Source organism: Thunnus albacares, chromosome 6 (genome assembly GCF_914725855.1).
Source record: "Thunnus albacares chromosome 6, fThuAlb1.1, whole genome shotgun sequence".
In the NCBI taxonomy this organism is placed as follows: domain Eukaryota; kingdom Metazoa; phylum Chordata; class Actinopteri; order Scombriformes; family Scombridae; genus Thunnus; species Thunnus albacares.
Genome location: NC_058111.1, coordinates 7,569,992 through 7,583,364, shown reverse-complemented (window position 1 = coordinate 7,583,364; position 13,373 = coordinate 7,569,992). Strand labels below are relative to the sequence as shown.

Sequence of the window (13,373 nt, the reverse complement as noted above, 5' to 3'; positions counted from 1 at the left end):
TTTCCGGAGCTGTTCTGGTTTTATCAGGGTGGGGTCTCAGGTTTCCATTTGACAACTCCGTAGCTACACTATGTTGTTGTTGGAATCAGTGTGTGATGTGAACGTCTAGTTTAAGCTTTCGGGAGCACAACAAGCATATGAAACCACTAATCATAGATTGATTCTTAAGCGCAACTTAAAGAACAATAATTATCAACCACTGAGGACACAAAAGTCATGTCTGTGGGATTGTTTCTGTGTATTTTAAGGTTTTTAATGACCTGAGGAGGATTTGAATTCTCTCATTTACATCCTGATTACATTTGGTGGCTCTTTAAGTCTGATTCTGATATTTATTAGTTTAAAAAAATGGATTTGGATTCAGTATTTTGCCACCAGAATCATATTCCTGCTAGTGAGGAGGCTTTGAAACAAGCATCATGTAGAGAGAGATACATTTTTACTGAAAATACCAGAACTTTTTTTGGGTCAAGTAAAATATTTCTTAGGGGAGGTGGCAGTGTTCTGGTGTTTCCAGCTGCATCTGGACATAAGAGCCTAATTTTGGACTGGTTGGCATTTTTTGGTAAAAGGCCTGGATTTTGAGAGCCATCATTGGGCCACAATCATATCCGTGGTTCCTGGCTGTATTTTACATATTTCTGACCTAGGAACATTTTTTTTTTTCAACCATGCTGTGGTATAGCATTATTGTTAGTTTTTAGAACATTTGCGGTTGTTCTTATTTTTATTTGTCTGAAAAACAAAAATCTTAAAAACTGCTTCCAGTCATTCAGCGTCATTGAGTTTCATTTGCCTCTACTTTCAGTTAGCAGACTCAAAAAAAGCACTGTACTTTGCATTTTTTCTGCATGAGACTGTTATCAGTGGAGAAAGTGATTTGTGTTTCTGCTTCTTCTCCTATAAATTTCTCCCCGAATGTCTGTTTAACATCAGAGCTAAATGTGGAGTCCAGAACGGACCAGATGCGCTTTGACTGTGACACCGAAATCTGACATTTACTGTTGATGTTTTAAGAAGCTGAAATTTTTGTTGGAAATGGGGTTAAAGTAATGTATTCCAGTCAAGACAAAGAAACACTAAACAGCCTAATGCACACAGGAAAGCAAAGTACACCAATAGCTGTTGTTCTTACAGCGTTCAAATGTGGATTTTTCTTTACAAGCCAGCGGTTGCACCAACCTTTGCCAGTTCGAAAAGTGAGCATTGCTGGCTGGCCTTCTCCTGCTGAACTTCGAGCCACCATCAGCACCTCATAGAGACTGGAGGACTCCAGCTCTGACAGCCGCAGGGTCTTCTCACTGCCAGGGACGCGAACCGTATACCAGCTCCCCACCACTGTTCCCATTTCATCGACCTGACGCGCACACGCACACACACACACACACACATAGACAAATACAAACACATGACTAAAAATGACAGAGAGAAAAACAAAATCATCTGTCGGTCTATAATCCTCCACAGTTCCATTCGAGCTTGAATAATAGCAGGGAACGGCCTCAGAAACAATGCCTGTGAGATTTCTGTCATAATTTCCAACTCCAGCAAAAGTGACTCCCGCTGCCAACAAAGACTTAACTAGTATCGGTGCAGTTTTATAGTCAGAGTGAGCTTATTACTGAAGCAAAAACAGGTTTTTAAAGAGGAAATGACCGGCCTTTCAGTCAGTCCAGGTCCTGGTCTTACCTTTTTTATTTTTAATGAACAAATTACAGCAAAACACTTCAGGAAAAACTCATGTACTTGCGGTAACACTAAAAATCTGTCTTTAAATAGAAAAGGTGAAAACAGAACAGCGCATATTTTTCTCTTCAGTAGACGAGATAGTTCATCCCAACTCACCTTACGGTATTTGACAAAATAGGCATTGATTGGACTTCCTCCGTCGCGCCCCGCCCTCCACTCCAGGTCGTACACGTCGGGTTTGTGAGTCTGAGGCGGGCTGATGATGATCGGCGCCTCTGGAGTGGGACGGTCGACGCTGCGGTCGGCCGGCAGGTTGATTGTGTCGTGTATGCCTTCTTCCTCGGTTAGGAAGCGCTCGTGGCCTTCGTCGCTCTGCATGGGGTGGAGTGATGGTGAAACGTCCAGCATCACACCGCTGGTGGAGCTCAGCTGTGGATCTGTGAGGGGGGAAAAGGATTAAAATATAACACATGTTTTGGTACAAATACACAGTACTTTTAACAAAGCTGTAATAACAACTAAATGTGACTGAATTAAGTTCCTTCTTTATTCTTTTTTAGGTATTCAGGTGTCACCAGTCCTTTTTTATAATAGTCGTTAATAAAGATTTTAGCTAAAAATGCAATGAATAGACACAAGCATTTCTTTATCTACTATATGATGACTAAAATGTCTAGATGATATGATTCCTGAGGTAAGTAAGTAACATTTTTAAGTCAATAAGCTTATTAGCATCTTCAGGCAGCAGCTGTGACTTCTGACAACAGTCAGAGGTCAAAGTGTATATGGTGACATTTAACTGCTGGCACCATACACATAAAACTAATTACCTTTTGGGAGTAACAACCGATCACATTTAATTAGTATTGCAACGTATCGTAGCTCCACACTGCATATGGTCATGTTTTTGTACGCAGTATACTGTGCCACAATAAATTGTTCCACTCCTAAATGTAACTCAGTGAGGTGGCACTACATGTCTACAGAGGACAACCAACACTGGAAAGTTTTACATTTGGAACAAGACTTTTAATCTACATAAAATAACAAGAAAACCTGGATCTCTGCAGTGCTACATAATCATGCTTTGTTTGGTTTTTTTTTTCATAAATCTATGCCAGAGCCAGAGCAGTCCACCTGGGCAAATTATGCAAGCTGGGAGCCTTATTATGGCTGACACAGTTTTGGCAGAGCCCGGGTGGAATTTTTCATAGACGTTCGGAGGACACTGAGCACAGCCTACGTGAGCAGGGACCTCTAAACTCTGAGCCACACCACTGGGGTCAGAGAGCACCATGATTGGATATTAAAACCTAAACAAGTGAATAAGGAGAGTAAAGCAGCGAGGCTTGCCACAGAGAAACAGTGTAGGGTACTGGGTCCACTTTCAGGCAAGTTTTTTTGCGTCTGCGGCACCGGTTCACTTTGTAAAACAAACAGGCCCGGAGCTGGTAACACTAGACCTGATCCTGGGACTACGGCCAGCTGCCACACATTCCACACGCCAACCATTAAAATACCGAAGAGAATCAGACCCCAGCACTACATCCAGTCCTACACACTCTCCTGCTCTGTCCCTCCCTTTGCCCTGCACCGCTCTCGCCTCTCCACAACTCTGACTCATAGTTTCACCACGGCCGGGGCTCCTCCTTCACCACACTGAGATATGAGAGGAGGCAATTAAGGCCACAGGCAGCATTCTCACCATCTGATGGAGAGGAATGATATATCTTGTTGAGTAAGTGCTACTACACCTGGACAGAGATATGCTGCCAGGTCCGTCACAGAAAAAAAAAAGGTCAGTCCATTAGAGAAGAACACCTGGGAGTAAATGGGATAGTAAATCACGGAGGATTACCGGCAGAGATGAGAGCCTCGGTTTGAACCGAGCTCAGCTCACTGAAGGACTTGTGGATGTATTTTTTATAGACGTCTGAGTATCTCCTTTCTATCAGCGATGCGGTGAAGAGTTAGCAGTTGCATTAGGGCTATAACTAATGATTACTTTCATTATCCATTAATCTATCAGTTGTTTTGTCAATTTATCTCTTAATTTGGTTTAGAAAATATCAGAAAATTGTGAAAAAGGCCTATCACAATTTCCACAAGGTACACAAGGTGATGTCTTTAAATCCAATATATATAAAGATATCCAATATACAGTGACATAAAAAGCAAGAAATATTAAAAGTTCAGAAGCTAAAACTAAAGAATACTTTGGTTTTTTGCTTGATAGGTGACTTATTAATCAAATATTACAATTGTTGAATAATTTTCAGTAAATCAGCTGATAAAATATTAATTCTAGCACTAGTTGTCGCTATGGCAGAGCTGTCAGTTTGGTTATTTGGAAACCGGAGAGCCCAGCGGGTGTTGATGAGAATGACAGGAAGGAGACAGCCAATAAAATGACGGAATAAGGACGCCGCATCTCCCCTGTGGCACATTCATCTAAATCGGATGAAAGCGGGGGGTTGTCATGGTGACAGAAATAACAATGCCAAACAGAAAACCAAATATATTTCAGATTGCTTTCTGCGATTAATTACAATGACAGAGAACACCCACTAACAATACTGTTTACTTTGAATGCAATGGGCATTTAATAAGCTTCGGTACCTGGTACCCAAAAAAACGACCCGACGCAAACTGACCTCACTGCTGAGTACATCCCTCTTATCAGCTTCACATTCTGTTTTTGTGTATAAATGGTGTTATTAAACCTAAAAAGATATTAAATCTCATTCTTCTTCCTTTGGTCTGTAGGGGAGGAGCAAATGTTTTGCAGCAAACCCACTCTATCCTGTCTGATTTGTACTCCCTATGTACTGCATGTAGCTGTATTAATCATTCTGCAGATAGAGGGGCGAGCTGAGGAATGGGGCCCTAGTATAGAGCGGCTGAGGAGGGAGAAGAGGGGAGGCTTGGGGGGGAGGGGGGGGACGGTGGAGGGGGAGGGTTGTGATGTGTTAATAAATAAAAGGCAGTTGTGTATGATGTTGACAGCTGGGTGGTCTGGTCCTCGTCATAACCCTTCACGGCTACTCCTTACATTCCAGCGTCCGGGGGCTTATCCCCGACGGCGTGCACAAAGCTCACTCTCACGCTCAAGCTCAGTTCAAGGCTCAGGAGGAGGGCGGCCTTGGCCAAGCCTCTCCTACCGGCCCTCAGAAAAACACACACACACACACACACACACACACACACACACACACACTCACAGAGCAAGGACTCCCTGCAGATACTGTATGCGCAGGCCCACAGAGATCCTGCCTGGTAAGATGCCTTAACCCTCGGCCTTAACCCTTTCCAACACTACCAAGAGTTTCTGTAACAATTTTTGGTATCAGGCGTCAATGTACAAACTCACAGAACAAAGTTTAAGTCATGATCTCAGAGTGTTACATAGTGGCAATGCAGAACTGGATCCAGTTTTACCTTGTTTTGAGTGTTTTGAGAGGGAAATCAAAGAGTGATGATGGGAGCAGAGGGGTTGAGGAGGTTTTAGAAACAAGCATATGTCTATAAGTCGTACTGAAACAATTAGTCGCTTGACAGAGAATACATAATTTTGAAATCAATCCCTGGTTCCACCTTCTTAAATATGAGGATTTGCTACTTTTCTGAATTTTCATAATTGTAAATTAAATATCTCTGGGTTTTGCACCATGTCATCTTCAGCTCTGAGAACTTTATTTTCTTACGTTTTATAGACTGTATGTTTAATCACTATAACATGACTAATAGAGGCATACCTGATTGCACTGTAAGGACGCCGAACGACTGTGCCGAGCTAATCCCGTTGTCCAGCAGACACTGATACACGCCGTCATCCTGCGGCGTCACGTCTGCGATAACAAGTGAAGATCCAGAGATCTGAAAGCGGTGCGATGGGGTGACGGGATCAGCGTTGAACAGCCAGGTGATGTTTGGGGAGGGGTTTCCTCTTGCTACGCAGGTGAAACGAGCGGAGGAGCCGGGAGAGACGAGCTGGTTGGTCGGGCCCTCTGTGACGGACACAGGCTCTGTGGAGAGGAGGATGAAGAGAGTAACTTCACCGTCAATGTCTCTGTTGCAAAAAGTTTCAAAACATTTCTTATCCTTTTCTTACCAAGAACATTCACAGTATAGTTGGCACTGATCACAGTCCCTCTCTCGGTCTCAGCAGCACAGGTGTAACTTCCTTCATCACTCCTTGTCACCGTAACAAAAGCCAGGTTGTTGTGCTGTAGTTGGTGAGAAGGCCCCAGCGTGAACTCCTTCCCGTTCTTAAACCATACGGCCGCCGGTGCACGACTACCAGACACGATACACTCCAACGTGAGCGGCTGTGACTGCTGCAGCGACACGGTGATGGGGGCGGTGGGGTAAGCTATCCACACGGGTGAGGAGGGGTCTGAATCTATCCAAAAAAAATAAAATAAGGCATGTTAGTAAAAATAACAGAAAACGCAGGTGAGATACTTAAATTAAACGTTATCTGACTTACATCTGACTGAGATTTTGGTACCATGAGGCTGCATGACGGTTTCTCCTGTAACAGGGTTGTATGCACCACATTTATACATGCCTTGGTGCTGGGCTGATACAGAGATAATCTGGAGGTTCCCAGACGGAAGAACTAAATAGTCATCTGAAAAGAGAAGGATACAGCAGTTTCAGTGGTAGCACAGAAGATTATCAAGATAGTATGTCCAATAGGGGTGAGCTATATGAATGAAATGTGATATTGATATATATTGTGAAGTAGTGTATTTTCTGGAAAATCAAATAAATGTCAAATCAAGGAACCTCATCACACCTTTATGTTGCAATAAAGAAGTCCTGCTTATTGATTTGCAACATTTCCTACAATACGCTAATACCATGAGATGTGAACGATATTAATAGTAAAGTAAAATCTTCAAATTTCTATTGCCTTACAGCGTACCTCGTCATATCTAGTGAAAGGAATTATTTGAAAATACATAAGAAGAAACTTTTATATTTATACTCTGGGTTCAAACATACCTGTTGACACTTCTATCCGTTCCCCTCGTACCCTTAGCCTCGGCAGGGCTGGAGGGACACTGTGCGGTAGAGGACACTCTATACGAACAGTGCTGCCTTCCCGCACTGATAATGACCGCCGTCGGCCATCTTCATATTCTGATATTTCTGCAAAGGACAAAAGAAAAAGAAGAGTCTTTTTTAGTTAAACTCACTCTCTGTGCAGCATATTGGACTTTCAGCGCGGTCGAGAACAAAGACGAATAGTGCTACTTGGGTCAAGATGTTTGTGTTGGATCACTGGGTTTGTTTATTGTTGCAGTGAGTGATTCTATTCATGTCTGATACAGTTCCAGATCAGGGTCAACCGCTTAGTGTACTGTCCAACGGCAAGCAGCATCCCAGCAGGAACATAACACACTACACAGGAAAGCCCAAGGCTCATTAAGGATACCGGTTGAGAGGCATCTGGAAGGGTGCCCGAGTAAAAACTCCTACTGCTTCCTTCCCTCCGCCACTCAGCAGCAGGCAGCTGAAGACAGGCATTCTTTCTAAGTGTTGCATACTCACAAAATGGCCTTCCTTTTCTCAAAGCAACTTCCTTTCTTTCTTTACCGCCCAGCTTTGAAGTGAGTAGAAGTATGCACAAAAGGGTAATTCTCTGCATCCGTACCTGCTATGGCCACACGCGCGAAGCGGCTGGCGATAGCCGGCCCGTGGTCTAAGCGTGCTACACACTGATAGACGCCGGCATGGCTGGGCTTAAGGGAGGAGATGGCGAGGGAACCTCCATTCAGCTCCACACCGGGCAGGGTGTCGGGGTCCAGGGGAAGGCCTCTGAAGCGCCAGGAAACCACCGCCGATGAAGGGCTTACTGAGCAGTGCAGACGAGCGACAGAGCCATGACTCTGAACCAAGGAGGCCGGCTCAGAGCGGAAAGAGGGATATTGAGCTGATGAGGAAACAAAAGGGGAGAAAAAAAACTGGTTTAGATTGTTGAATGTGGACAAACAAGTATTTTCTGGCCAATGGTCGATTTACCCAAATTACATAAGAACATATATTTTCTCATTTACCTCTACTGCTTTAAAGACATGCATAGATTTCTGTTTCCACCATAGTTCAAGGAGCTGAACAGATTTTTTTTTTTGTGGTGGTCAAAGAAATCTGATGTCTCAAAACCTGGACAACTGAAACTAACACTGTGTGCTATGTGATACGTGAGAAATACTGTATGGTTTTCTTGTATTTTGGGTGAACCGACCCTTTAAATGCGCAACATCTCGGAGAGGCTTTTGTTGTGTTGTTTTTGATGTAAAAATGAAAAAGATCTATTATCAGTGAAACCATGTGGCTAATGCTGACATCATTTTCTTTTCTCTTAATTAAGCTTGAATGTCAGGAGGCAACAACCTTTGCTTTGCTGCCATTATGGCTATCATTGTAATCTGTTTCTTTAGCTTTCTGCCAAAGAACAGACCTACCCAACACCAGATGTTTAGTTTAGAACTGCAAAATAAGCCTTGAGCATGAAAAAAAAAAATCACAAATTATGGCTTTAAAGCTGTGATACTTTACTTTTGGTATTCTAGAGGCAGACGAAGTCCACATCAAGTCCTATCATATGACATATTATCACCTTAAAGTGATATAGTAGTTATGTCAAATATGGTAGCGAACAGTTTCCTGTTATACATCCAAGCAGACTAGGAACAACATTCATTTGGAGTCATGCATTTGTCTACATGATGAATCATGGGTCCAATATTCACCCTGCTGTTAACTCACTGGGTCTCACCTCACTATTTATCTGTTATTTGGTGCTGGGTAGGCAGTATACAGTGGTTAAATATGGTTAAATGGTTAAATGGGGCACAATTTGCAGGCCATAAAACCAAAACAAAGAGCTGAAAGATGCTTAAAAGCTGCTTGCTAATTCCAACCAGCACAGATATCATACAGCGACTACTACGAGGTTCTTTTAGGAAAAGGGATCTCACCACTCCCATCCGTGTAAAGCTGAGAGTAGGACAGCGACTTACATGAGCAGCTGATAAGCAGGGACTGGCTGAGACACAGCACAGTGGACAGGAGGACCCTTAGGCCACTGTCCATGGTGCACTTTGACCCCTGCCAGCAGCCGTGTTGCCCAGCACGCACGCCCTCGACTGTTCGGCAAACCTGCAACACACAGAGAAGAGAAGGAGGAACACGTCAAACCAGAGCTCTGCGGGGAAACATGACAGCATGACGGCAAAGGACGAGAAAGACAAAAATGATCAGGAAAAACAAGCTGGCGGAGGATTTCAAAGGTGGATCTCAGTGGGAAAAATCTATTAGGTTCCAAATGAATCCTGTACGACAATCCTCCTAATCTTCACGACACATCCCCTTTACACACTCCTTGATCTCCATCTCACACCCTCTCCTCTGACCCCTCTTCTCACCCACCTCGGTGTCTCCACGGAGGCTGGAATGTCCAGCCTCTCTGCCACCCTGCCCCTCTCTCCCACTGGGCTGCTGAGATCTCCCGCTAATGGAGTGGCTGTGGAGAGACTGTCGCCTCACTCTTAATATCACTCTCTTGTCACACTGTGTTGCTTCCTCATAGGTTCACTGTAGCCTGAAGTGCAGGCCCAGACACACAGAGGGAGACAAGTGAAGAGCCAAAGGGAGAGATAGAAAAGAAGTGGAGGGCACGTAATTAGGAGCATTCCTCTATCCTTTTCAACCCGACCCCCTCCAACTGCGGCACCTCCTCCTCCTTTTTCTAAGAGTAATCCGGGCAGGCTTTGATCCCAGGTTCCTGGTTGGTAACCAGGGTTTGAGCCTGAGGCCGAAGGGACAATGGCCGTCCAGCTGTGATATTCACACTGGCGCTTCAGTGGCTCGCAGATGTTAGCGGAAGGGCCGACCGGGACTGAAGGGTGGGTCAAATTAAAAGGATGATGTCTGGGTGGGATCGGTGAAGCTGAACAGGTTTCTTACACTCGTTCTCTAACCTAAACATTGTTTCATCTGCTCGACAATCAAGCGGGTCAGTTTGTTTAGCCTCCTCTGAAGGTTGCAGTACAGCTTCTGGGTCCCAGTAGATTAGTAGACTAGTAGAGCTACGATGACATTTAAGTCTCTAAAAAACTGTGAAAAATGGCCATCACAATTTCAAAGAATGCAAGCTGTTTCTGTCAGTACAACAGTCTAAAACCCAAAGATATTCAAATTTAAATTATATAAAAAAAAAACAGAAAAGCAGCAAAGACTTTTTTGCTTAACAAATGACTTTACCTGTTAATATGTTTTCAAAATTATCATTGATTTATTTTCTGTTGACTGACAAATTGAGTTGCAGTTCCAGCAGTAGTTTGGAGAGATGCTAGAAGGACGTTTGCTCCTTTATGGTCTTTCCACTGAGACACAGATGCTTTATTCATATACTCATTCTCACTCTGTTCATCTCTCTCTCTCTCTCTCTCTCTATCTCTCTCTGTGATGGCATCCTGAGGAGGAGGAGGAGGAGGAGGAGGAGGAGGAGGAGGAGAGAAGAGGCAGGAAATAATAAACTCTCCCAGCTCCTGGCTCACGCCCCCTTCTCACCCAGAGGTCAAAGGTCAGAGAAGAGCAGAGAGAGGGTGAACCAGCGGGTGTCTGGTGGCCCTGGACCAGCCCCAGAGGTCACCTCCAGCTCTCTCAGTTTCACACACGTACACACACACACACACACACACACACACACACACACACACACATTTCACTGCTTATACACACACATTACCAAACATTCCACACAAAACAGGTGTAAAAGAGCTTAAAAGAATAAAAACAGGTAAAAACAATAAATCTCTGTCAGTAGTAACAAATTTCAGCATGATTCTGGCTGAACTGCTACTGTGAACAATCTGTGATCTGACTTTAGGATTTAACATACTAAACATACTAACATACTACATTGTGTACGGTACGTGGTGTACGCGCTGTACTACAGGCTCTGGTTTGAGTGTGTGCAAGCTCATTCAGGCGGATCAAACCCACATCTTGCAGGCTAGCGTTTCTCCATCCCACGAGTTGCAACAGGCCCCGCACACTGCCCCCATGTCATCAGTGGAAACTATCTTTCTCTCTCTGCCGGAATAATGATATATAATTACAATAATAACAACACAGCTATAAAAATGCACAGCTAGGCACGGGTATATTGGCACACAGTATGAGAAACCGGAGCTGATACTGTAACTCCCTCTCTATCTACCTCACTCTCTCTTATTTTAACCCGTTACTTCCTCCCAGTGTGCGTAGCAGATGGGCATTAAAGCAGCGACTGGGTGCCCTTGTGTAAACACACACACAGCTGCCTATCTGGCCCATTGATCTGGCGCAACGAGGAAACACAGGGGCATCATTCCTCCATCTTATCTGTTTGGCTTTCCTCTGACATCCGCCACCATGAAGCCGCCTCAGTGGAGACAGACACTGTGAGGATATCTTGTATCCCTCATCACAGAGAATCGTACTGATGCTGGCAGCACTGGCTGCATGGAAAGGTAAGCCCTGCTTCCTCCTGAGTAGACGCCCAGACAAAAGCTGGAGTGGCCCTTTGACAAAGGGGAAGTCCCTGTAAAATGAAGTCTGATCAGCCTGAGAGCCGTCTCCTCTGGTCCAACGCTGATCTGCAGCCAGCCAGCCCACTCTCTCTCTCACTGCTCTGCTCTCTTTATCCAAAACTCCAGACCATACTACTTAACGGAAAAAAATTCCTGCTCCAGATTTCCTCCTCCTGGCCCAAATCTGATCTTGTGTTACTCTGTTTTTACACTTACGTTGTAGATGCAGGGCCGTTTTCAAGACAGGTCAACCAGCTATAAATTGAAGAGACATCTTGCATACAGACTCTGGGCCGTTGAAAGCTGATATACAGACACAGGGACAGTTTATGAAAATAAATGGGGCTAGTGTCAGTGAGTTCAAGTGGAAAAGTTTCTCTCTTTTTCGGGTGGGGGGGTTTGACCATGTATGTTTGGGACATTTTTGACTGACACCTGGCTTAAGTGTGTGAAAGCGAGGAAAAAGCAGTCTTCCTAGGCATCCCTCGCTTACTCTGTAACCTTTATCTTCCGTGCTCCCTTCCAAAGGAATTCATAGTAGAGATATACTATAGAGAGGCAGCACCTTTATTTATCCACCTTGTGAGTAATACAAAACTCAGACACAGGAATAGCACCATCTTTTCCCTCACAGGACAAGAGGGATTCCTGGTGATGACACAGGAGAAAATAAACAGCCTGACAGGCTGCCCTCAGGGAAAGGAAAGGGGTTCAGGTTCTGGGGGGGGGGTTAGCACCTGCACTCCTTTTTGGAGTCCTTGGCAGGAACTACTTAAAGCCCCATCTGCCCCCATGTGGGGCTGGCCCATATCCCTGTCATATTGGGTAAACAGGGACAAAAGCAACGCGGTGGAGCATCAAAGACCTGGAGGGCAGAGGAAGAACAGGTCACAACTGGTGCTGCTGACTGAGGCAGGGGCCTGGCCTCTCCGCTTCACAAGACTGCACAGCTGAATGAAAGCCAACGGCAAACATCATGAAGCAGCTCCACTGCTGATCCGATAACAGCGGCCGATCCTGACTGCTCTGGCAATCAATACTGGATTGGTGCAAATCCAGAAATTCTGAAAGGTTTATCTTGTTCAAAAAAAAAATAGGATAATTGAAACAAATACCTGGGATTGAAGTTCAGAGTTAGAGATAAAGATATTAAGGATAAGGGAGCAGTGGGGTGTAAGAGAAAGAGCAAGTCCTTTCTGGTATGATGGTCTAATCTGACCTGCACATTGAAGCTGATTCACATGCTATACCCCAAACCTGTCTGCACTCGCCCCACATCTCACTGACAGAAGATCTGCAGCGCACACATTCCTCAGCTCCACAGAGAAAGAGAGAGAGAGACAGACTCACAGAGAAAGACAGAGACACACACACACACACAAGAGATGGGAGATAAATTCAAAACAAAAAGACGAGAGGCAATGGGGGAATAGCATTTAACTAGCAAGGACTGTCTGTATGTATGTATGTATGTATGTATGTATGTATGTTTGTCCTTTGCATATCTCAAGAACCATTCGTCCAATCTACTTCACACTTGGCAGCTGTATTGCTAGGGACCCAAGGAAATGCAGTGTCAAATTTGGTGCAATTTGGACACGCAATACATTCAATATTAATAAACTTTAATAAACAAGCAAACAACGAGCCGCTCAGCTCTGCAGCAGGGTGGGGGCGGGGCTTCAAGGCTCTGCGACTGCATGTCATGAGCACAGCCGGAGATCAGAGCTGTACAGCGAGTCAGAGAAAAGTAAAGTAAGTATAGTACATGGTGTGCTTGGACAGGCGACATGTCTAATATTAATAAACTGTGAATAAACAAGCGAACAGTGAGCCACTCAACTCTGTGTCTGGGCGCGGAGTATGCTGTCCAGGAGTAAAAACAGCAGGGTGTTGAAGGTGTGACCGTCCTCCACTGCTGGAGTGGAGCATTTCTCTGAATCTAGAAATGAATCTGGATTTGTGCAAGTGGATATTCTTACACAGGATCAAATTTGATGATTTGGAAATTGCATAGGGCCTAACTGGAAATTGCAATGATCTGAATAATAGTCAAATAACGAAAAAACTAGTGAAAATATTGAGTGCCAGTGATCA

General features: G+C 44.4%; 1 protein-coding gene across 1 annotated transcript in view; it reads right to left on the bottom strand.

Moving 5' to 3' along the window:
* cdon (cell adhesion associated, oncogene regulated) overlaps positions 1 to 13,373 on the bottom strand; it is a 34,149-nt gene that overhangs the window by 10,186 nt on the left and 10,590 nt on the right. Inside the window, exons 2-9 of the mRNA XM_044354337.1 lie at positions 8,721 to 8,859; positions 7,352 to 7,630; positions 6,700 to 6,846; positions 6,179 to 6,322; positions 5,801 to 6,091; positions 5,445 to 5,714; positions 1,846 to 2,126; positions 1,183 to 1,357 (exon numbers count right to left, since the gene is read on the bottom strand). Of these exons, the coding sequence (XP_044210272.1) occupies positions 1,183 to 1,357; positions 1,846 to 2,126; positions 5,445 to 5,714; positions 5,801 to 6,091; positions 6,179 to 6,322; positions 6,700 to 6,846; positions 7,352 to 7,630; positions 8,721 to 8,793 (1,660 nt within the window). The 5' untranslated portion in view covers positions 8,794 to 8,859. The remainder of the gene's footprint in view (positions 1 to 1,182; positions 1,358 to 1,845; positions 2,127 to 5,444; positions 5,715 to 5,800; positions 6,092 to 6,178; positions 6,323 to 6,699; positions 6,847 to 7,351; positions 7,631 to 8,720; positions 8,860 to 13,373) is intronic.